Here is a 23,810-nt window from a genome sequence, read left to right as displayed (position 1 = left end):
TTTGTTCTCCCTAATATGTGCATCGGTATCGGCCCCAAAAAATCCAGTATGGTTCTGATAAACCCGCTTTATATCACCTGCTCAGCAAAACATGAGGAGATAAAAAATTAGAGGGTAGCTGGTGATCATAGTGCTTAGCAAGAGGAAGATTTCCCCTCCGGAGGTGGTGGAGACCAAACACGGAGCTAAAAGAGAGAGAATATCGGACTCAAAGGGATATTCCGGTGTAAGTTTAATCCACGGTCTAAATCACCGTGAAACTGTGTTAGACTCCCTCTCCAGAGATCAAGTTAGCAGACCGCTAATTTACGGAGTTTTATCAACCTCAGAAACGACCGCACGACAACAATACACTGCAGTAAATGGATCCAAATATAAACCGCCACCAAAAAGCCACAAATAATGCTCAGAACAGCACCAAACTTCAGCAACAGTACAAATAGGGTCTCAGCACATAGTCCGGGGCATCTAACCTCCGCTAGCTTAGCTGGATTTCTACTGAAAAGCTGACTAAATTTACCACTCTTCTGCAGCAGCTTCCTGTTGACGGGAAGTCCCGACGAGTCGATTACCGAGTGCAGTAGAGTTCCGCAGCTCATGGATGAAAATGTATGATTATGACTCCATGGAAAAGCAATCAAAGTTCATATGTGTCTTACCTGCCACTTTATAACAGTTCTTATCGAGAGCGTACAGGGAAAAGAACAGAATTGAGCATTTCTAACCGCACTCGGTAATCGTCGCGTCGGGACTTCTCCGACCCGGAAGCTGATGGAGGAGAGTTGAAATCTGTTTTTAGCTTCACAATAGAAATCCAGCTAATACCGGAATATCCCTTTAAAGTCGTCGGTTCCTTTGAATCTGACGATGTGTAAACTGACTAATGTACAATATGAAAATCTGAGATGGTAAATAAATCAGTTTGGTGTTTACAACTTGTTCTCAGTCACCAAAAAATCAATTATTGACCAAATGTCAAACAGCTTTCACTCAGAAGACGTCGATACTGACGGCGTCCGCTCCTCTGACAGCTGATGATCTTTAAACTAGATTTTAAATCAAAGACGTCTGTGACACAGAATCAGGGGAAGTGAAATATGTTACAGTCTATACTGAGCCTTAGTCGTGCACGTTACAATACTTCACAATCAAATTATAAATTAATCCACAAACCAGTTTCCACACGTCTGACTTCATGACTCCACTTCGACTCCGCTGTCGACATTAAAGCTTTATGTTTCTGCATGAGTGAGTTTACACACATTCCTAAATCTGAAACTGTGTTTATCGTTAAAATCTGAATTATTTTTTTCTTCCATCGTTTGCTCGACAATCAAAAAGAATCTTATTACAAATCGTGTGTTTTCAGTTTTGTAATATTCGTTTTATATATAATTTAAATCTTATTTTTGCTCTTTCTAAAGAGAATTGGCCTGAAAGGTTTCTTAAATGGTACAAACCCCTACAGATACATTTATTTTACATGTATCACTGTTGTTATTATTATTATTATTATTATTATTATTATTATTATTATTAGTTCCTCGTCTGTGTGATTATTTTATCATGGTTATATTTTAAACCTTGTTGACTGTATTAGAATATTAGTAATATATATTTGCACTATTGATTTGTGAAGAATGTCAATAGACTCTAAACTTCATAGCATGAATTTAGCATGTCGTCCCTCAGATTAATGTTTCCCTTGTGAGTTTTTATTAGCTTCACTTTGTTTCGGCACATTCCTGACGTCAGGACTCGCGTCAGCGCGTTAGTATATAAAATCCCTCGCTTTCTTACATCACTGTATTCTCTGAAGTTTTGCTGTTGTATTTTTCCATAAATTTCTCTGTGTAATGTACAGATATTTACACACAATAAAAGCAAAAAATGTGACTTATAACGCAGCTACAGATAGTTTTTTTATGGCTGGTAGAGGACGATGTGGTTGGTTCACTGGAGCTGAACACACGTCGTCTTCAGGGAACACAAAGTAAAGATTAAATACATCTTATTCAGAAAAATCTAGGTGGTGTAGGCTTCATTGTGCATGGCAGGGATAGGAGAAGAAGTAAAGGCTGAGAGAAGGAGAGGAAGAAAGAAGGGGAAGGGAGAAGGAGGGGAAGAGAGAAGAAGGAGAGTAAGAGGGGAGAAGAGACAGGAAGAGAGAAGAAGGAGAGGAAGAGAAATGAAGGAGAGTAAGAGGGGAGAAGAGACAGGAAGAGAGAAGAAGGAGAGGAAGAGAAATGAAGGAGAGTAAGAGGGGAGAAGAGACAGGAAGAGAGAAGAAGGAGGAAGAGAGGAGAAGAAGAGGGAGGAAGAGGGAATACAGAGGAAGAAGAAGGAGAGGGAGAAGAAGACGGAGAGGGAGAAGAAGAAGAGAGAGAGAGAAAGAGAGAAGAAGAGGAGGAAGAGAGAAGAAGAGAAGAGAGGAAGAGAAGAAGGAGGAAGAAGAAGGAGAGGGAGAAGATGAAGAGAGAGGAAGAGAGAAGAAGAGGAGAGAGGAAGAAGGAGAGGAAGAGAGAGGAAGAGAGAAGAGGAAGAAGGAAGAAGGAGAGGAAGAGAGAAGAAGAGGAGAGAGGAAGAAGGGGAGGAAGAGAAGAGTAAGGAGAGGAAGAGAGAAGAAGGAGAGGAAGAGGGAAGAAGAGAGAAGAAGGAGGAAGAGAGAAGAAGAACCCAGTAGTCAAGAACATCTACGAGACAAAAGCAAAGAAATGCAAAAACAGAAAACACAACCTTCCTCGTACAGAAACACGCTGCAAATCGTCGTCTATTAGCCGTTCTGGTTCTACCTGACTTCCTCCTTTGCTGCTGCAGTAACTACTGTGGCCACTAGAGGTCGCTGCCTAACAAACGTAAATATGGTTCGTAACGAGTTGATAAAACAAAACCAGAAGTTGCAGAAAAAGTTTCCAAGAGACTCAACACAACTTCTGTTGAGTCGTCTGAATCTGTTGTCACATTTGTTTTCTGCATTTCTATTTGTGTTTTCTTAAGTGGCTGTGTGTAAAGCTGTGTGTAAGTGGAGTAATAAGGAAGTGTGTGTGTGTGTGTGTGTGTGTGTGTGTGTGTGTGTGGTTGGAAATATCAAGGTCAAACTGGACAGTGACATCGGACCCTCGGTGGTCATAGTTAATCATGGCTCAACAGGAGCGGCGGTCTGAGCGGTTGTAGCTCACGTCGTCGGCCCTCGATTGGCTTAGCGAGGTTTGTCTCTGAACTTGTGATTGGCCATTCGGGTTTGTAATCCCAGACGAGGAGGTGGAGCCTCCTGAGAGAGGAGAGAGGGACCAGCTCTTAAAGAAGAGACCTGCAGTAAGAAGGCAGAGCAGCTTTCCTACAGGTACTGTACCTCCTTTTCCTTTATTTCTCTTGTAGAGAGGCAAAGTTAGACGTCTGAGACTGTTAAATCATTTGTGCAGTGTGAGAGCTACAAGCTTGAGTGTTGATGTACTACTTTTTTTTGACATTTACAGTTAATCTGAGGGAGTTTACCTGTGAGTGCATGTTTTAAAAGTCAGTATATGTGTAACAGGAGAGGCAGACGGAGGCCTGAGGCAGGATGTGATGACTTTAAGATGATATTAAGGTCAGCAAACGCTGCGCAGAGGGAGATGAGATTAAGAGAAACTCTTAACTTCACAGGCAGAAATCCCTGTGAGAGTCTCTCCGGTGCAGTTTGACAGTGAACGTCTACTTTTACAACTCTCTGAGTGTTTAATTTAAAAACACCTGATGACGTGTGAACTCGTCCGTGTCCTCTGGAGAGGACGAAGCTGCACGTAGACTCCAGAGTTAAAAGGTCAGGCTGCTCCGGGGAGGGGAGGCTGATCCGAGGTCAGTAGTGGTTTTGTTTTAATCCTGACCGTAAGACCATGTGATCTGATCCAGTATCAGTCAGCAGGCTTTACCAGAGCACCCAATGACCTGGATGTCCACCGGTGTCTAAATTTGACTTCTCATCTGGAGTAAAAGTCTGTCAGTCGATTGTTTCTTCACTTCTGTCCTTCATGTCTGCTGCTCCACGTTCCTCACCTGCCTGTCGCCCCTGTTTCCATCCCGCTGTCCGTCCTGGCTTCATGAGTCCGGTCTTGTGACCAGTTCAGAATGTCACTGCGTTGTCAGCCAGAGATGGCTTGTTTCTTGGCACCGGGTCCTGGCAGCGGAACCGCCCTCCAGTGATCTATAAATAATGTTCCCACCAAAGTCCAAAGACACTGACCTCCACTCAGTGAGAGGGGAACGAGTCAGTGGGGTGAATTCAGGAGATAAAAGTCATCTGATGTCTTTAATTCATCAGCTGAGTGCAGGAGACCGATCAGCCATCTCCTCTTGGACCAGGATTAACAGAGTCCTGATGCTCCTCACAGCTTCCCTCTATAATTAAGACCCAGTCTGTGAAGGACGGGCCGGATCGTGACCTTCCACTCACAACAGTTTCATTCAGGCTTTAAACTCTTACTTCTAAATCTATTCAGACGATACTTAACATGTACACAGTCTGTAGAAGTCTTTCCTGCGAGCTTAACGCAGACGTCTTCCTGCATGAAACCATGAAACCATGAAACCAGCCGTCCTGCGGGCGGCCGACTGGTAATGCTAAGAGGCTAAGAGCATCTGCTGCGGCCCCCGACCGGCTGTAAGCTCGTTACTGCATTATCCAAAAAGGTGTCTGAGTGAAGGGGGATGTCGAAGTGGGAGAGGAGGTTAACATCCAGAGACACGAGCTCACCTCAGTGCTCAACAGTAGCAGAAGGAAAAGTACCACAAAAGTCAAGAAGTATAAGTATAAAATGTATGTTAAAAGATTAAGAAATATGTCAAAGGCCTTCAGGTTTCCAAATTAAAAGACCTAAATGGAGTTGAAAACAAAGAGGATGGTATGTGCAAAAAAAAGTACCAATGAAGTCACAAAGATAACAATAATCTAAACATGTAAAAGTACCTAAAAGCTGCACAAGAGTACAGTATCGTGTTAAAAGTTAAATTCACCCTTATGAGTATTAATTTAAGTATCTGATAGCAAATGTACTGAAGTGTCAGCAACATATTTAAGAAGGACGCCGAACAGGAAGTACAGGTTTGCAAAAGAAATCGAATGTTTAATTACAAATAATAACAAATGTAAAGAGTTATGAGAGTGTGGAGGACAAACTGAACAAAGTGAAGGGGGAAGTCTGGGTCGGCAGCACGGTGGGCTGCAGAAACCAGAACTTTTCTCCCTAAACTAAGAGAAAATACATAAACTGAAGTAATAAAGCTAAAACAGGACGACTAGAGCTCCATCCAGCGAAGTGTCGCTCATACTGCTAACACAGCTAACGAGCTAACGAGCTAGCTTCCTCGACCTTGGACATTTGCACAGCGTTTCATTAATCAAACAATCTTCTCTCTTATTTTTTTCCTCTTTCCAGCTCTTTTGCTTCTCACAGAGATTTTACAAACCAGTGGACAAGATGGCGAGCACCTTCACCCGTCTGATCTCCGGCCGCAACACGGCGGTGCTGCTGGCCAGTTTGGGCGCGGGAACCGTGGCCACCGGCTTGTTGCTGAGCGAGAACAGCACGCTGGCTGCCGAGGCCAAGAAGATGCTCTATCCTCCCAGGTGAGAGACAGAGTGACCTCCACAGACGCAGCATGAAGGTGCAACATATCACTGATTAGCTGAATTAATGTCGATGACCGATGACCTTGACGAGTCCGAGCTCTATAATTATCAGCCAACACAGAAGCTGGCGACGTGCTTCACATGTCAGATGAACGAGCTTTGTTTCCGCAACTGAAAGGTGACACCGGGACAGAAACGTAGACTGTTAATGAACCCATTCATGTGTCTGATCAGAACCGTACAGCGTCAGTAGACACATTTTAAGGATCCGTGTGACCGCGAGGGATTTTGTGTGAAAGAGCACATGAGGTCACGGCAGCCGCGCTGGCAACCGGACTGCGGTATCGCTGTCGTCTCAGGTTTCATCTACGCTACCTTTGACTCACTGACTCTCTCACCTCCTCGTCTTAAACACCATCAGTCTGTAGATACAAGCAGAGTAACGACCGGTGACTGCACATGAGTCCACAAAAATCAGGTTTTATTGAAAAGCTCCAACAGGAGATGTAACTTATTACTGAAACATGGCTGCAAATGTCCCAAAGAAATATCCCCGAGATCTCCTTCGATGTAAACGACGTTGTCACACTTCTAAACGTTGGAATGTCGCGGTCCCTCGTCAGAAATATTCAGCAGTTTCACATTTACAAATGGTGAAACTGAGATGCAAACTGTGGTCACCTGTTCCTCCAGCTCCACCCCCCTCGACTGTCACCACCCGAAGTTTAACAAATCTCTCCACCTCTTCCTCTCCGTCAGCTCCGACTTCCCCGACCTGAGGAAACACAACAACTGCATGGCCGCGGCTCTGACTCCGGCCATCTACGCCCGACTGAGGGACCAGCTCACCCCCAACAACTGGACCCTGGACCAGTGCATCCAGACCGGCGTGGACAACCCCGGACACCCTTTCATCAAGACGGTGGGCTGCGTGGCTGGTGATGAGGAGAGCTACGAGGTAAGAGAGGTCAAAGGTCACAGTGTGTTGGGCCCGGAGATTTGTGTCAGAGCTACGCCTCTGACTTTGTTTTTTGTCCTTGCAGGTGTTTGCTGAACTCTTCGACCCCATCATCAAAGACAGGCACAACGGCTACGACCCCAAAACCATGAAACACCCCACCGACCTGGACTCCTCCAAGGTGTCCGACACAAACCATCCCTCCTACATCCCTCCATCCGTCTGCTGCTCCAGCTTTTATAAAAACAATGTGTTTCTGTCTGTCTGTCTCTCCTGTGTGGACCTCCAGATCACCAATGGCGTATTTGATGACAACTACGTGCTGTCGTCTCGCGTCCGTACCGGCCGCAGCATCCGCGGGCTGAGCCTCCCCCCGGCCTGCTCGAGGGCCGAGCGCCGTGAGGTGGAGCGGGTGGTGGTGACGGCCCTGGCCGGTCTGAAGGGAGACCTGGCCGGACGCTACTACAGCCTGGGAGACATGACGGATAAGGAGCAGCAGCAGCTCATCGACGTGAGTCAATCAGTCTAGTCTGAGGGGTTAAAATATCAACAAGCCCAAAAGAATACACAACCAGAATGACTTTTCCTTGTTGATCATTTCATTTGAAGGAATTCACAAGCCTGAAAATGTGAAAGTACGGAAGCCCTAAACGGCCATGCATTCATATATTTTATTTCCTCCATTTTCCAGAGATAACGGGATAATTTTCTCGAGATCTCGTGATAACGAAACTTTGTTTTCCTGAGATAACGAGTTAATTTCCTCCGTATTCCCGAGGTAACAAGTTAATTTCCTTCATTTTCCCGAGATAACGGGATAATTTTCTCGAGATCTCGCGATAACGAAACTTTGTTTTCCCAGATAACGAGTTAATTTCCTCCGTTTTCCTGAGATAACGGGATAAATTTCCTCCGTTTTCCCGAGATAACAAGTTAATTTCCTTCATTTTCCCGAGATACCGGGATAATTTTCTCGAGATCTGGTGATAACGAAACTTTGTTTTCCAGAGATAACGAGTTAATTTCCTCCGTTTTCCTGAGATAACGGGATAATTTTCTCGAGATCTCGTGATAACGAAACTTTGTTTCCCCGAGATAACACACCTTCAGACACACCGTAAGAGCTTGTGCTCTTCATCAGCAGGTGCTCAGTAAATCATTTCATCACGTCCAGCAAAAATCATGCGGGCACACTTCAAACACGCACACACACGATTCACAGGAACACAGATGTTCTCGGTTCACAGCGAGACGCTTTCAAAATAAAAGTCCTGCATTTAGTGTCTAATATAATTAATGAAATAATAACCTGACTTCAAAGAATATCAGTTAACTAAATGAAAACAAGACGTTCTTATTAACAATTCACATTAAAGTCATTTACAGTCGTTACACTAACTGACTGACTCATTCACACACACACACGCACACACACCTTATTATATCGTTATCTCGGGAAAACAAAGTTTCGTTATCTCGATCTCAAGAAAATTATCTCGTTATCACGAGAAAACGGAGGAAATAAAATGTATGAATGCATGGCCGTTTAGGGCTTCCGTATAAAAGTATCTTTCTCATCCCTTTAACTTTATTGTCACCCTCCTAGTTTAATCTTGGGGTGACCTTTAGGGGTCCTGAATCCCAGTTTGGGGACCGCTGCTGGGTACATTTACCCAAACTAGAGTTAAAACACAAAACATAATAAATGTACAAGTTAGAGGAAAGAAACGACCTCGCCATCATTTCTACGACCACGTGTCTATCCTCTGTCGTTGAGATTTCTGTTGTCATTGTTTCACGCTGCGCCACATAAGGATCACTTCCTGTTTGACAAGCCCGTGTCTCCGTTGCTCACTTCGGCCTTCATGGCCCGAGACTGGCCCGACTCCAGAGGGATCTGGTAAGGCCGACACAGTGTAGTGAAACCTCGCTGCAGATGTAGACTCTGTGACGTCCTCCCTCACCTGTATTCTCTTCTCTCCCCCAGAGAAACATTCAGTTGTCTCTCTCCCAAAGTCCAAATAAGTCCTTCTTCTCCTCTTTAATGTCCTCCTACCTGTTCTCTTCCCCCACCCGTCTCCACCTCCACCTTCAGGACCACTTCCTGTTTGACAAGCCCGTCTCTCCACTGTTGACATGTGCCTTTATGGCCCGAGACTGGCCAGACGCCAGGGGCATCTGGTAGGGTCCACGCAGCCCCTCCTGCATGTCTGCTGTGTGAACCAACATCCACATCCTGATCCACATCACTCATATATTTATATTATCAACAGTGATATATTTAATATCTTCCTACCTCCTCTGACACCCGATAGAATCATCCAGTTATTGCTCTGCCTTCGATGCAAAAATACCAACAGGAAATTGTGTTTGTGCGTCCCGTGTGGTGTGTTGTTGTGCATTACAAATGCATGCGTCTCTCACATCGAGCAGCATGAATATTAAAGCGTCTACGAAATCAGGTCCTTCATGACCGTGAGTCACCTCCTCCTAATGAAAAGAGCGTTTGGCCCGGAGAGCTCTTTATTGACTTCCTTCAGCTGGTTCTCCTCAGGCACAACAATGAGAAGACCTTCCTGATCTGGGTGAACGAGGAGGACCACACCAGAGTCATCTCCATGGAGAAGGGAGGCAACATGAAGAGAGTGTTCGAGAGATTCTGCAGAGGACTCAAGCAGGTACGGTGGAGATGATGCATGACGGTGATACGCAACCCGGTCGTCAGAGTCAAAGTTAAACCAGGGATAAGTTAAAACTGCAGCTTTCTGTTTGTTTAGGCAGAATTTTCTTCTTTGCTTATGATCTGCTCAGGTTAAAACACAAAAAACACGTTGTTAGAAGTTAGAAAAGCATCATGTTTTGGCTTAAATAGCTACAAAACAGCTGGAACAGCAGGAAGTCTTCTATCCTTAGTCAGCTGTAATAAAGACGTTTTTTGTAAAACATGTCAAAGACTTTTGGATGGATCGACTTTTCCTCGAGGATTTAAACTTGTCTGATCAACATCCACTGTTCTCTGTGCTCATCCCCGACCCCGTGGTGTCCCAACAGGTGGAGCACCTGATCCAGGAGAGAGGCTGGGAGTTCATGTGGAACGAGCGTCTGGGCTACATCCTCACATGTCCCTCCAACCTGGGCACCGGCCTCAGGGCGGGCGTGCACGTACGCCTGCCAAAACTCAGCAAGGTAGCACACAAACACACACACACACACACACTCCTTTTTAAGGATGTACTTCTTCAGGAGAGCTTGGAGACAGACTAACAGATTATTGGTTTTAGTCTAAAGTCAAGAATGAGCTTTTTATCTTGTCTTTAGCCCAAAATGTTCACAGGATGTCAACTCCAATCATGTTCACTTTTGCATGATGTGCTTCTAGGGATGAATGAACTTTCCCCCCGTGGTTACGACAAGATCTAAATGTTTGAAATCACTCTGCAGGACTCACGTTTCTCCAAAATCCTGGACAACCTGCGGCTGCAGAAGAGAGGCACAGGAGGCGTGGACACAGCCGCCACCGGAGACACCTTCGACATCTCCAACAACGACCGCCTGGGAAAGTCTGAGGTGAGGATCCACCAAACATTGAGGATAAAATGATAAGGAACCAGGATCTAAAAGTCCTTGTGTGTGGTGGAGCTCTCTGTGTCCGGAGCCTCTGTTTTGTGGCAGAAAGTGAACGATGCTGGTTGTACTTTCAGGTGGAGCTGGTCCAGCTGCTGGTCGACGGGGTCAACTACCTGATCGAGTGTGAGAAGAGGCTGGAGAGGGGACAGGAGATCAAAGTCCCAGCTCCCATCACTCAGTTCAGGAAGTAAGAGCCGGGACTCAACGAGCCGTCGGTGTCGGCTCTCAGCTCGGTGCTCCGTCTCCCAGTGGAGGCGGTGGACAGACGGTGTTCTGAGGACGTCTTTAGTCATCCTGCAAACATCACAAATCTTTAGGGAAACCTAATCTTAGACAAGAACTGCAGTTAGGGGAGAATTCTACCTCAAGTTAAGGTCTTCACTGTAACCCTGACTTCAATAAAACCAACAGTATTAATCACTGACCGCTGTCCTTGGTCGCTTTTTTACAGATCTTGTGTTCGTGTTGGCAGCCGTGTGTGTCGTCACCTCACCTCACAACTCAACAGCATGCTTACGTTTTGACCTTGTAGCTGGTTTGGGTTCTGTGGGTTGAGAGACAGATCCTAACGTAGCCTGAGAAAACTTCTAGTAAGCAGTCGTAGCTTATGAAGAGGAAGAGACAGAAACTTGTATCACAGTGAGGAGGCAGAGGTGTAGTTTGTCATCCTGAAAACCCGGAAATCAGTTTGCATTTTAGTACATCTGGTTCTCTTGTCTCAAAGTCGATGAGTTTCTTGTTTCTTTCAGTTAAATGTCTAAAATAAGGTGTGTTGTTGCCACAGGCTGCAGATAACCAAACGTTTTGTTCTACAACTTAATACATCATTAAATGTACAACAGTTTAATTAGAAAGCTCTTCATGTGTTAAAAAAGTGTCTGAATGAGACTACAGGGGTTATTGGGTATTTATTCATTTATTTATGCATTTATTTATTTATGCACCAATGTATTCATTCATTTACTTCAGCACTTATTTATTTATGCATTTATTTATGCATTTATTTATGCATTTATTTATTTTTTTATACTTATGTCAGGTTTAGTCCTCCATAATCGGGGACATTAAATGAGACTTATCTACTCACTAGTCCGTCTTTACAGGCCCACTTTAGTCACAAACTGTTCTAACTCTGACTTTACAACTTGCACATTGACCAGTTTATAGAAGACCTGTGTAGTAACTGTGCAGTGAGACGCTCAGCGGTGACGTCAGTTCGCATTTTTGTACATCCAGTTCCCTCGTCTCAAAGTTGATGAGTTTCTTGTTTATCTTTCAGTTAAATGTCTAAAATAAGGTGTGTTGTTGCTACAGGCTGCAGATAACCACACGTTTTGTTCTACAACTTAATACATCATTAAATGTACAACAGTTTAATTAGAAAGCTCTTCATGTGTTAAAAAAGTGTCTGAATGAGACTACAGGGGTTATTGGGTATTTATTCATTTATTTATGCATTTATTTATTTATGCATTTATGTATTCAGTCATTTATTTCAGCATTTATTTATTTCAGCATTTATTTATGCATTTATTTATGCATTTATTTATTTATTTATACTTATGTCAGGTTTAGTCCTCCATAATCGGGGACATTAAAGGAGACTCATCTACTCACTGGTCCGTCTTTACAGGCCCACTTTAGTCACAAACTGTTCAAACTCTGGCTTTACAACTTGCACATTGACCAGTTTATAGAACACCTGTGTAGTAACTGTGCAGTGAGACGCTCGGTGGCGACGTCATGTGACCGCGATGTGAACATTTGCTTTTTACTGCTACACATTTAACTCACACTTCTAAAATCACAAAGAGGTTCATCTGTGAAGATTATCTTGGTGAACAAAACCTGGAAGTATCATAAATTTGTATTTGACACAGATTATTTTCAGCAATAATCCTCCAAACCTCCCACAGGAACCAGGACCATGCTAACTTCTGGGTTAGCCTACAAAAAATGGCTGATAGTTGATTGCTTACATTTATTTATCATGCAGGGAATGTGAAGGATGTTCTACTTTGTCTATCTGATATCACGTAGAAGACTGAAGGTGAAGTAGAATTGTTTGTGTCAGCTTTGTCAGAAATCCCAATTATACATCTTTATATACATATTTTTTCTTAGTTTCCAAATATCTCAGTGTTGTGATCTAGTTTCTGCTGTCCGGATGTAAAATATCCCTTAACAAAAAGTAGTTTATTCAAGTGTACAACAAGTATACTTATATTATACTAAAACTGAGGCAGTATATTTGAAGTGTACTTTTTATATACTATATTTTATATACTTAAGAAAAGTATAGTGAAGTATACTTGGCTTATACTTAAAAGTATAAATAATAGTCTAAGACTAAGTACATTAATACTTAGTCTTACACTTATACTTTAATACTAAAGCTTATACTTATACTTTAGTATACTGTAACGCCCCTTGTGGACTGTGGCGCAAAGACTCTTGGGTATTCTGTTGTTGTCGGTGTAATTATGGTTTGTGAATGTTGTTGTGAATAAGATGATGTGTAAGACGGTTGCGGGTTGATTCACATCCTTGTTCTGTGGTTAAATTGTGTCGAGTTAACAAAGATAAAAATGTTGGCACCGTGAGTGAAGGAATGTTTCTGGGAGAGACTTCCCGTCTGTTAAGTTCTAGGTGTGTGGTAATAATTGGTGAATTTCTGGCCAGAACTTGCCAAATTACAAATACTAATATTTAGTATATCTTAATCTAAATGCACATTAAGATCATGTCATAGACTTGTGCTTACATTTATGATAACAGAGTAAAAATGTTTATCACTACACACATTTGCATTGAGGCATTACTCCTGTTATAAACTTACATATTAAAAAACTAAAATGTGAACTAGAAGTATATACTTGGTACACAAGTAGAATATAGATGAGTGTACTTGAAAGTGTACTTCTGCAAACTTAAAATGACCTTATAAAGTATACTTAAAGTACAATTTTATAAACTTAAAATGTTCCAATTTAGTCCGAAGAAGTATTAAATTAGTATACTTTCTAGTGCGCTACAAGTACATGGTCCATAGTATACTTGTTATACTTATACTCAAGCATACTTAATAAAATGAACTTCAAGTATACTACTTTTTGCTAAGATATGTTATATGCTGTGGACTCATTGTGTAACCGAGGCAGTTACAGGTCAGCTGGAGACTTATTTTAGATTTCTATCTTTAAATTCAGGCCAGCAGCAGCAACAAAGTGGGAAACAAAACCAGCTTATAGTCGCCTGAAAGAGCCCCAAACCATGCCAGTGCCATAAAATTAGCTTTTTATTTACTTCATGTTTGAGTTTGATTTTTACGGACATTTTCAGGAACAGTAAGGAATAATGTTGGTAAAACTCCAGCGGACCTCCAAATGAAGAGGTAGTGAAGAGTCTCCAGTTAATAAACACAACAATACACGTTTGATTAAGCATCCGTCGCAAATCTTTATTCATTAATCACCGTCTGTGCTCCACCTGCAGCTGGATGTATTGCCTTACATGTGTTACAGCGTAGAGTCTGCTGGTGAGCCATGATTCGTCAGCCATCAGGATACATTACCTAGCTAATGTTGTGTATTAATGAAAAAAAAAGCCAATTAGAGCCGTTTAAATGCTGTTCACAGACAAACTGCAGGTTGAAAACCAATCAGTGCTTTTTATATCTTTTATAAGTATGTAAATATTGACAGCTTTGTGCCGAGCGGATGAACAGGAGTTGTTAAAAAAACAAAAATAAAAAAAGAGAAACCCTGCATGTAATTTAACCCCACGTCTGCAGTGTGAAGCTCCGTGTTATTGTCGGTGCTTTAACTAATTGACAACATAAATTAACGAAACTTTAAAAAAAAAAGGAAAGCTGGAGAATTACAACATCCAGTAATAGATCAAAACATAAAAGACATCTGATCACCCACCTGCAGAAACACATGATATAATGCTCACTGACACTACGCACTACCCGACAGAGGTGGAAGGATTTTTAATTTTAATCTCAAAATACAAAAACATTTCAGAGGAAACATCAATGTTGTTGCATTTTCATAGATTTCTGTGATTACACGTTGAATTCTGCACCAGTAATAAACTTTGCTTTTGCATGTACTGCAACAGGTGACTTCACAAAGTACAAAGTACAGTGTATCTTGAGGGAAGAGGAAGCAAAAGAACAAAGGAGACAACAGATAAAACATCAGCATTAGATGCTGTGCACTGGTTGTCAACAAGGCATAATCAAAATGTGTAAAACAGGTTTGCATCAGCTAATGATTAATCTGAGAAAATATTCCCACATTTAAAGTAAGCAGAACAGCACTTTTAAATTTTTTTTCCTGACATTTTACTTTCCTGGATGCCACCTCTTGATATTTTTCGTATTTTTTCTAAAAAGAAATCAGTAGAAAGAAGTCAAAACAACCAAAGGGTGACACCTAGAGGCCAGAGCCTGCCTATTCACCTAAAAGTCCTGCTTTTCTTTTTGGCAAAGTGAAACAGAAACACAAGCCTCTATTACGGAGTGGTTTGGAGAGTGCTAAAACAATACGGGGACGCGGAACGGGGGGCATCTCTGTGTAGTTTGGGGATAAGAACAGAGAGTCAGGCTGGGCTCTTTAAACAGGAAACAGAAAGGAGGCCAGCAGCTGTGAGCGTCAGTGTTGTGCTGTCAGTCAACGGGTCGCTTCTCACTGTGTTTCCTTGTGAACTCATCGGCGTTCTTCATGAATTTTGCACGATCTTTGCTGAATTCCTCCGCCAGGTCGGCCCGCAGCGGATGCTCCGGCTCGGGGGTGGTCACCAGGGCAACTAGACTCTCAATCACTGGAAGAGAAAGGGAGCAGAAATATGTGAGATTAATGCAGAAAAATCTGTTTTCATATTCCTTAATTATTCACCTCCTTTACACAGCTGAAGAAGAAGAATTACCACATCATGTTTGTAAGCCTCCGTCTGTGTGCTAGGTGGTATCAAATTCTTATATAAATCTATGGTCAGGAGTCAATGAGCAAAGTCGGCTACAGGAAGTTGTTGTCAGCATGTGACATCTAGTGGTATCCTCCGGTAACACATGGAGTTTAAAGGCAAGTATGTGAACAACTATGTTCACTAAGCACCTGGTTGTTTATGCGACCGAATGGTTCAAAAATAAGATTCTCTCCAGCTAAACATGCCATGGGATTTTCAAAATAAAAGTGCATTTTAAGCATGAAGTATAGTTTGATCGATGGATCGTTAAACCTGTAGTCGATGCGATCACTTAGCTTTTCCAATCGCTGCTCAGAGGAAGAGTTTAGCATTTACAGTCATTTACAGAAAACAAAAAAACAAAAACACCAGCGTCTTGTCAAAAACGTGATTTGAAGGGAAAGAGAGAGCGGACATTCACACGTGTCCCTCGCCTCACCCTGGCAGGTTTTTGTGGCTGGCTTCCAGTTCTCGACGCTGATGATGGGCAAGCAGATCTGACCCTTCTCGTCAATGTTGGGGTGGTAGATTTTTGTCTTGAAAGTGACCTTGGGTGGCTTGAACGGGTACTCTGCAGGGAAGATGATCTCAATGCGAAAGGCTCCTTTGTCATACGGAGGAAACTCCTAGAAAACAAAAAAAAACAACAGGAGTTTGTAAATTGGGGAAACAAAAATAGGTTGTACTAATATTCTAATGTTTTTAAAAAGCAACACAAGTTCTTGCAGCAACATCCAATACTTACAGGAACAATGATCCCTTGCCAGGCCATACAATTTGATTCATCCACTTGAATGTTTTTGAAACACCTCATGCCATTCTGGCGCATATCCTCGAGCTCCTTGAAGAGAAAAAGGACAAAAACACATTTGATAATGGTGCACCCAAGTAAAGCCCACTAATGAGAAATACTGATGAGTCATATTCGTCTAAACAAGAGGAGATTGAGGTAGATCTCTTAAGACTTTCCCGAACAGGCTGTACGGAAAGTGATTCAATATGAACTCTGCTGAACGTCTCTGCCGTGTTGTGGGGTCGTTTATCTCTGCGTCTGTTGGAGTTTGACACGCTTGCAGGGACGTCATGGTGCATTCAGGTGCACATCTTAAATTCTGTAATCTCTACTCAAATGGCCATGAAGGTCTTTTAAAATGAGTTTCCTTTTTTATTTCCCTTAGTTGAGATACATTAGGCCTGCATCTGTTACAACTGTTTTTATTCTGCCTAAACTAAATAAACAAACTGACCTCAAAAGGACAACACACTTTATACTGTTTTACTTTGTTTATCTGTGGCGGACCCTGCCACCTTTTTAGCTTCAACCCGTGTTCTGGGACCTTATTTTCCAGCTGTTTATTCACTTATGGAAAAATAATATTTGAATTTGTATTATTACTAGTGATAGACCGATACATCGGCCGATTTTTGTGTTTTTTACGTGTATCGCATCGGCCGATGCGGCTGCTGCGGTCGCCGATCCGGCATCATTTACAGACAGGCGTCCACAGGCAGCTCCGTGTTGCTGGAGACACTGCAAGAACTGGCAGAGCAGAAAACCAATCCAGTGTGGCAGCATTACAGAGAGCACTGTTCTACCTCACCTGTTTTTAATATTTGTTAAATATTGTTACTTGTTCTTGTTCTACCTCACATTTTTTCAATAAATGTTCCTTTTTTTTTTTAAATTAAGACTCGTAACATTTGTTATCATCATTGTGTAATTTTTATGATGTAAATTGAGGGAGCAAAAGTAGTATCGGCTCCAAATATTGGCTCAAGAAAATCGGCAGCCCGTATCGGTCATTGGCTAAGGCTGATGAAAAAAATCTGTATCGGCCCTAAAACATCCATATCGGTCGATCCCTAATAATTACCTTGTTCATATTGTAAATATCTAAATACTAGATGTTAAATAATAACATCCAGTCCGTTTCTAGATAGATTTAAAAAAAATCCTATTGAAAAAAATTAAAAAATACAATCATCTCAAAATTATAGCGTACAACTCGACCGTGCTCTTATAAAACTGGTCCCCAGGTAGCCGTCACTTGTCAAGCTGTTTTACTGTTTTACTGCAGCATTTTAAAATAATGGATTACTAAAAACTTGAGATATGAAAGATGCAATGTTAAATATTACTTTGCTGTCACCATTTGTTCCAGACCCCTGACCTTCAATAAACCACCTGCAGTATAGATTGTATAGGTGAACCAACAAAGAGCGTTCCTGATAAGTTGCTTCAGAAACGATGGGGGGAATAAAGTCTGCTGCGTGAAAGTGACTTACAGGAGCCGTGTTATCCAGTCACACTGCACAGTTACATCACTTCTCCTCAGTGAGTCAGATCCACTCTGCTCTGCTCAGTTTATTGGATACAAAGTGCGTTCTCCTAACGCACCTCTCACATGACTGTAATGTCATTAACAAGGACATCTTAGAATCACAGGTTTCAATTAGTGTTTAGTCGTGAAGCACAATGTCGTCTTGTTCTCTGCTTATTTCTGTTGCAGAGCATTGTGTTGTGTATCTTTACTAACACTTATATTCTCTCATCATGGCGTTTATTAACTATTCATCTATTGTTAGCAATCACTTAACATTTGATCATATTGCAATTTGCCCAGGTGATGTCTTAAAATGTCTTTATGACCTTTAAATAGTTTTAACTTGATATAAACCTGAAATATTTATCTGTTATAAACATCAATGTCAGAATTTCAATATTGTAGATAAGCAAATGTACATTGTTCTATAACTGTTTATTTTATGAACAGTTATAGAACAATGAAAATATTCACACTTGACATTTTATATTAAATCACAATTATTATGTTTTTGTCCGTCAACTAATGCAGTAATCTGTTAATCATTTCCGCCCGAGCTTCAGTACAACACTCTTAATCGGTCAATGAGATGAGCAGGTAATCCTAGTTGTTCCTCTCATGTGTAAACACAACATTAAAGTTCACAAAGCTCAGTTCTTTTGTTTAATATATCACAAATACTAACAAGCATAAATACAAAAGTACCATCAGAGAAATGTGATATACCTGGTGTTGAGAAGAGACTGAGGATATACCTTTAACATTCACATTTCTTGGGGGAAACGATTAATAAATCTTTTTGATTGAAACAGAATTCATCCAAAACTATTTGGATATTGGAAATATTGATCTGTGATGCTTCTGGTTATTTCTTTCCAATTGCTTCTTTTCTTACTTATAGATTACAGTAAGTTGAATATTTTGTGGTTTTAACCAAATGATTATCAGGTTCAGCACATCAAGTTCTGAATATCAGTGACTTTTGTTTCCTGTTGCCGTTAAAATGAATACACCTGTAAGTGCTCTCCTTTGGCTCTGAGCATCCTTTCTCTGACATCACCAATCTGTCCCGCCCACGATGCTCTCTGATTGGTTACACGTCACGAGTCATAGCCAATCAACCTGAATCTGTGTGTAACTAGGAAGTAACATTGTCAAATAAATGTAGCTGAGTGAAGAATCAAGTAGGAGAAAGGTATCCATCACTAGTTGTTGTACAGATTTGTATTTTTACTGAAAATTGGTTATCAATCTACTTGATAACTATTGTCAACTATTTAAGTATTCTTTCTCTACTTTAACCTTCCTAAATGTGACTCTTCTCAACCTTTGAGTTGTGGAAGAAACATTTGAGGACGTCATCTCAGGCTTTTGGTAAAATCGATGGACATTTTTCACCTTTATTTATCGAGAAAATAATCAGTAATGGAAATAACAGTGAGTGTTAGGGATACAACAGTAGTCAGCTGCCTTAACAACTGATTATTAATTTATAATTTATTAAACATGTTGGATCTTTTTCCTTCAGAAAACTGTTTTAACTGCTGACATGATCTGTTTTTGATGTAAAATCAGAGTCGGCTACGTTAGGAGATAAAATAACTGATAAAGTAAAAATTAAGTTACTTGAATTTTTATTGAAATAACACAAAATGATGAATTCATTTTAATTACAGAGCTTTTGTCTGCCGCTGTTCAACAACTGGCAACAGAATCCAGCCCGTACTGCGGCGACGTACTGGCTAAACTGTGATATCAATTTGTGTAAAATGTCTTTTTGTATTTCTTAAAATTACAAAATTACTTGTATTTTTCCTCAATACATTTTCTGACGCCAATATTTTTTGTTTTAATTGGACATATTTGAAAAACAACTGCAATCTGTTACTACAAAAAACACTTTGATGTATCCATGCCCATCTGACATTTTTTGGCAATTAATCCACTAATCATTAACATATTAGGGATGTTAATGACTAATGGATTAATCACCAATGTTCTTTAATTAAGATACAAATAATATGTTATTTAAAAACACAAAAGGACATTCTATATAAACTGATATTACTGCATTTTACTAGTAGCATCGGTGTAGGGTGGATTTTTTTGGGCCACTTGTGATTATTTTGTGTTTTTACAGTTTATCGATAAAGTAACTTGTTCTTGTAACTTTACTCTGATTTAGCATCGAACACAGATATCAGTGGTTCAAAGAGTTTTCTAGAGGAAAAAAAAAAGAAGTTCAAAGGCCATTTCATATAATATTAATGATTAACTGATTGTTAAAGCAGCCACTGTCATTTAAGGAAAATAATAAAAATGTACATATCTAATCCACTCAGTGTTGTCTGTAGGGTGTTGTGGTGGACATATGACAGTTTTTGGATGTTTTATAATTGAGAACATAACTAGTTGATTAATTATGATGTAAATAACCTTCTGGTACTTTCTCTGACGTGCTGGAGAGCAGAGAGGAGCAGCTGACATCATATCAACTGAACAATCAACTGAATCTGTACAACCTGTTCTACTTCCTGTAATCACACACTTCACTGCCGTTTACCTGAACTGAAAGGTTACCAAAAAAAATATATCAGGCAGGAATTCAGGAAGTTGTAGTCTTGACTCCTCACTCAACACTATCACATGGGGAATTCCTCACACGGGGCGCATCCAACGAATCAAAACCAAAAATGGTTCTGTGTCACACCGAAAGTGCAAGTATGAGACGTTCAGAAAGCTAACTCGGCTAAGTTTCAGACACGAACACAAACATTCACCACGACGTTGCGGATCGTTACCTGGACGATTTTTCACAATTTGATTAATTTCTCTGTGTGATAAATCGGCCAGTTTGGTTCTGACGTCACGTCCCAACCCCAAAGTCTCCATGTTTTCGTGTCTGCCTTCAGACGGTGACAGCGCGTAAAACAAGCCGCCACAGTTCTCACCGCGAAGCCGTGTTTTATAAGCGCCCCCATTAAAAGACAAATATATTGTACGAATTCGTGTTTTATCTGGCAGTTTTCTCCCCTAACTGCTGAGTCACGCCTCGCCGGCCTCTCAAACTAACTACGGTAAACTAGTTACCTCTCAGTCACCGTCTGTCGGACGTCATTATCCTTTCGTTTTTGTCGGACAAACGAACGCAAAAAAACACTTGCGTTCATTTTCTCCCCGTCGACGGTTGTGTAGCTACACGCACGGAGCCGAAACAAGTAACTCAAACCCCCGTAAAGTGCTGTAAATGTGATAATTCATTTTATCTTTTACCTTCAGTAGTCTCCTACGCCCAGCCATTGTGGTGCCGCTGTCGTCTTCTTCGTCTTCTTCCTGTTTCTTCCCGTTCCTCCTCGACTTCTTCTGCTTCGTTTTCTTCTTCTACACTTTTAATTTTTTTGAGTATCATCGGCGGTCAGTTAACGGCGCAGCGGCGCAGTACCGCCACCAGGTGGTCAGGAGTGGAAGCTCGGAAAATCAACTACAGTCACTTTCAGCTTTTGTGTTTTATTCTGCTTTGCTGTCAATAAAAGGAAACATTATTTCAACATTTATAGGATTGTTTTTTCTTCTTTCACTTCCTTTTTCTGTGATTTTGCCTATTTTATCTCTTTTATTCCTTTTATTTGTGATCAACCAATCAATCAAACTTTATTTATGTAGCACATTTCAAACAAATCAAAATGCAATTCAAAGTGATTTACAAGTAATTAAAAAAAAGAAAAAAAAACTTATACAAACTGGTTTCTAATCTATACCAACTACAATAACATAAACATTAAAAGAATAAAAGATAAAAACAAGCAATACAAATAAAATAAAATGTTAATAAAATTTTATAATATATAACAAAAGAATTAAATGTTGAAATAAATGAATAGATAGATAGATAGATAGATAGATAGATAGATAGATAGATAGATAGATAGATAGATAGATAGAGGTTGGACTGCACAGACAGATGTACATAATATATTAGACGTACTGTATATACATTCAAAATACTGAAATTAAAAACGTATTGACACAAACAAGTGATTATAAATGTATTTTCTGTTGCACCAAATATTCTGAATTCACTCAGATTAGAACTGGTACAAATGTTTATTGTTGTTACTGTTATTTCTTACAGTATGTGTCACTGTACTCTGCTTTAATCGGAGCAGCTGATGTTTTATGCAAATGCATTGGATAGTTGAACAGGTGTCCATTGTACAGCAGATGACACACCTGAGTGAGGAATTAACAGCACAGGAGAGGGAACAGCTGCCACCATGTGGTACTGACGTGTTACTACACCGGAGAAGAAGAGTCTCACTCAGAGACGACAGTCAAGTTCATCTTATTAAAGCTTTATTGGGATATTGTGGGAAGTTATTTGGTTTCATTCTTTCATATTCTATCATAAAATCATCAAACACTCCTGCTGTGTTATTACACTGATCTGTGTGGTAACTGTGTGTCAGAAATGAACTTTGTAAAGGATGTTATGAGGGTTATTAAGATGGATTAGTGCATTTGATTAGCAGATATCTGTGTGTTGAGCAACAAAAACACATTAACTAAAGGAGTGAGGAAGTCATTCATCAGATCAGTTTCTACTAAAACTAAAATCCACCACCTGCATTTCAAATTACTGTGTACACGATCACATTTTCCAGTCTAACTTTGACTTTTTAATCTACAGAGAAAACAGATTTCTTGCAGGATGTCCTGCAGTTTGTGTCTAACAAACGGCAGATGTAAAGGTAGATGTACTACATTAATGTTTTGTAACATCAGTTTGTTATTAAAGAAAATATGTAACCGTCATTGCTGATAAATTGCTGAAGTAAGAAGTTGAATTCCAAAACCAGTATTTGACCCAAAGTTTAGATAAATTACTGATAATTCTTTTTATCAGTTCTTCTTGTTGTTTTGAAATAATTTTATCATCAGTTTACTTGTTATATTTATGACCTTTTTATTGATATTTCATAAAGAAGGTAAAGACGAAGGGAAATGTGAGGTTGAGGGAAATTAAAAGGAGTTACCATAACTCAGTTATGGCCCAGATGTTACCTACAGCGTCTCAGAAGAGCCTTTGAGATTCTGCATGACGTCCAGAACACGCTCTCTGAGAAGACGAGGGAAAACTCCCCGATAGGGAAGAAAAACCCTGGAGGAGGCAAATCAAAGAGAGATCACTTCTGCATGGATGGCTGAGTGAGCAACAGCCAAGAGAGCAAAACTGTTCCTTCATCTGGACCACATACCGCGTCGCTCCACTCCTGTTCGCCAGATCTGAGCCACAAGCAGGCCAAAGCACGGGCCGGACCCAGCCCAGCAGAATATAAAGAACTGTGGTCCAGATTTAGGTCAGTTCTGGTTTTATTCAGATCTAAATTATTATGTTGTTTAACTGTTCGGCCTTTGCCGGCACACAAACACCTGCTGACAGAAACAGGAACAGAAACAGGAACAGCGAAGATGCTTCAGGGATTTTTGTTTTGTTTTGTGGCGAGAAAACAAAAAGAAAGCAATATTTTACAGTAATGGATTACTTTTATGACAAACTAACTAATTACAAAGCTAATGAATGAAATGCAAAACTAACATGTTAAGTGTTACAGCAAATTATCTTACATTAAACCCTGTACACACATACACAGGTATTTCTTAAAATGATGCTTTTGCCACATGTTTTGTCCTCCTGTACACCAGTAACAACATTTCAGGTCACTGAAAACTGAGTTTTTGGAAAACTTTTTAGACACTGTCACACTGTTGATACACGGCAATAACTAGTGATGCCCTTTAATTAATTACACTTCCTCAAGTATTGTAATAAAGTACAGTTGTGTTGTTACTTGAGTTAATTCAATTTCATGCTACTTTATACTTGTACTCCACTACTTTTACCTGACAACTGTAGTCACTGGTTCCTTGCATGTCATGATTTTAAATGCAGTATGTAGAGGTGGTAACAGTACACACATCTGTTACTCAAGTACAAATAAAGTACTGATTCAACGTCTTTATTCAAAAACTCAGCAAAAACTAGAGGTTATATCACCACCTGTTGCTTTGACGTGGGCTTGACATGCTGAAGGTGTGGATGGGTTTTATTTTAAACTGGATGAGGGGAGAAAAAGACATTTTTAAAAGTACCGGTGTGCGTGTGGACCAGGCCTTAAATAGTTAAAGAGTTTTTTGAGTAAAGAAGTCAAAATAAAAAGATTTTACAATTGTCCCCAGTCTTCTCTGCTCAGATCCTACACTGAACATGAGTGCATTAATAACATAATATACAAAAAAATCTTGTTTTGTTCATTATTGT

At 40.5% G+C, this 23,810-nt stretch overlaps 2 protein-coding genes across 4 annotated transcripts; one reads left to right on the top strand and one right to left on the bottom strand.

Annotated features, from left to right (window-relative positions):
• Positions 1 to 3,220: 3,220 nt before the first annotated feature.
• On the top strand, positions 3,221 to 10,617 carry ckmt2a (creatine kinase, mitochondrial 2a (sarcomeric)). 3 transcript variants are annotated; one of them, XM_030434695.1, is made up of 10 exons: positions 3,221 to 3,343; positions 5,415 to 5,605; positions 6,368 to 6,566; positions 6,652 to 6,747; positions 6,856 to 7,077; positions 8,381 to 8,466; positions 9,121 to 9,244; positions 9,618 to 9,752; positions 10,008 to 10,133; positions 10,268 to 10,617. In XM_030434695.1, the coding sequence occupies exons 2-10, from the start codon at positions 5,457 to 5,459 to the stop codon at positions 10,382 to 10,384; spliced, it is 1,254 nt and encodes a 417-aa protein (XP_030290555.1). In that variant the 5' UTR covers positions 3,221 to 3,343; positions 5,415 to 5,456; the 3' UTR covers positions 10,385 to 10,617. The 3 variants fall into 3 exon arrangements, with proteins under 3 accessions (XP_030290555.1, XP_030290553.1, XP_030290554.1); XM_030434694.1 differs by lacking the exon at positions 8,381 to 8,466 and adding an exon at positions 8,662 to 8,747 and having other exon boundaries at positions 3,223 to 3,343; XM_030434693.1 differs by lacking the exon at positions 8,381 to 8,466 and adding an exon at positions 8,662 to 8,747 and having other exon boundaries at positions 6,652 to 7,077.
• A 3,010-nt stretch (positions 10,618 to 13,627) lies between these two features.
• Positions 13,628 to 20,866, bottom strand: ube2l3a (ubiquitin-conjugating enzyme E2L 3a). Its single transcript, XM_030436400.1, has 4 exons — positions 20,765 to 20,866; positions 15,913 to 16,008; positions 15,607 to 15,793; positions 13,628 to 15,023 (listed from the first exon to the last, which is right to left on the bottom strand). Exons 1-4 carry the CDS (start codon positions 20,789 to 20,791, stop codon positions 14,869 to 14,871), a joined length of 465 nt encoding a protein of 154 aa, XP_030292260.1. The 5' UTR covers positions 20,792 to 20,866; the 3' UTR covers positions 13,628 to 14,868.
• Between the last annotated feature and the right edge of the window lie 2,944 nt (positions 20,867 to 23,810).

This window comes from Sparus aurata, chromosome 12 (genome assembly GCF_900880675.1).
Source record: "Sparus aurata chromosome 12, fSpaAur1.1, whole genome shotgun sequence".
In the NCBI taxonomy this organism is placed as follows: Eukaryota; Metazoa; Chordata; class Actinopteri; order Spariformes; family Sparidae; genus Sparus; species Sparus aurata.
This window is presented reverse-complemented; position numbering and strand designations above follow the sequence as displayed.

What these genes read in the sequence shown, in the direction of transcription:
- ube2l3a (XM_030436400.1), bottom strand. Translation starts at nt 20,791, where the DNA reads ATGGCTGGGCGTAGGAGACTACTGAAG. An exon ending in GGCGTAGGAGACTACTGAAG is followed by an intron (nt 16,009 to 20,764) that starts GTAAAAGATAAA and finishes TTTCTCTTCAAG; the next exon opens with GAGCTCGAGGATATGCGCCA. An exon ending in GGCAAGGGATCATTGTTCCT is followed by an intron (nt 15,794 to 15,912) that starts GTAAGTATTGGA and finishes TTTGTTTTCTAG; the next exon opens with GAGTTTCCTCCGTATGACAA.
- ckmt2a (XM_030434693.1), top strand. Translation starts at nt 5,457, where the DNA reads ATGGCGAGCACCTTCACCCGTCTGATCTCCGGCCGCAACACGGCGGTG. An exon ending in TCTGCAGAGGACTCAAGCAG is followed by an intron (nt 9,245 to 9,617) that starts GTACGGTGGAGA and finishes GTGTCCCAACAG; the next exon opens with GTGGAGCACCTGATCCAGGA. An exon ending in ACCGCCTGGGAAAGTCTGAG is followed by an intron (nt 10,134 to 10,267) that starts GTGAGGATCCAC and finishes TTGTACTTTCAG; the next exon opens with GTGGAGCTGGTCCAGCTGCT.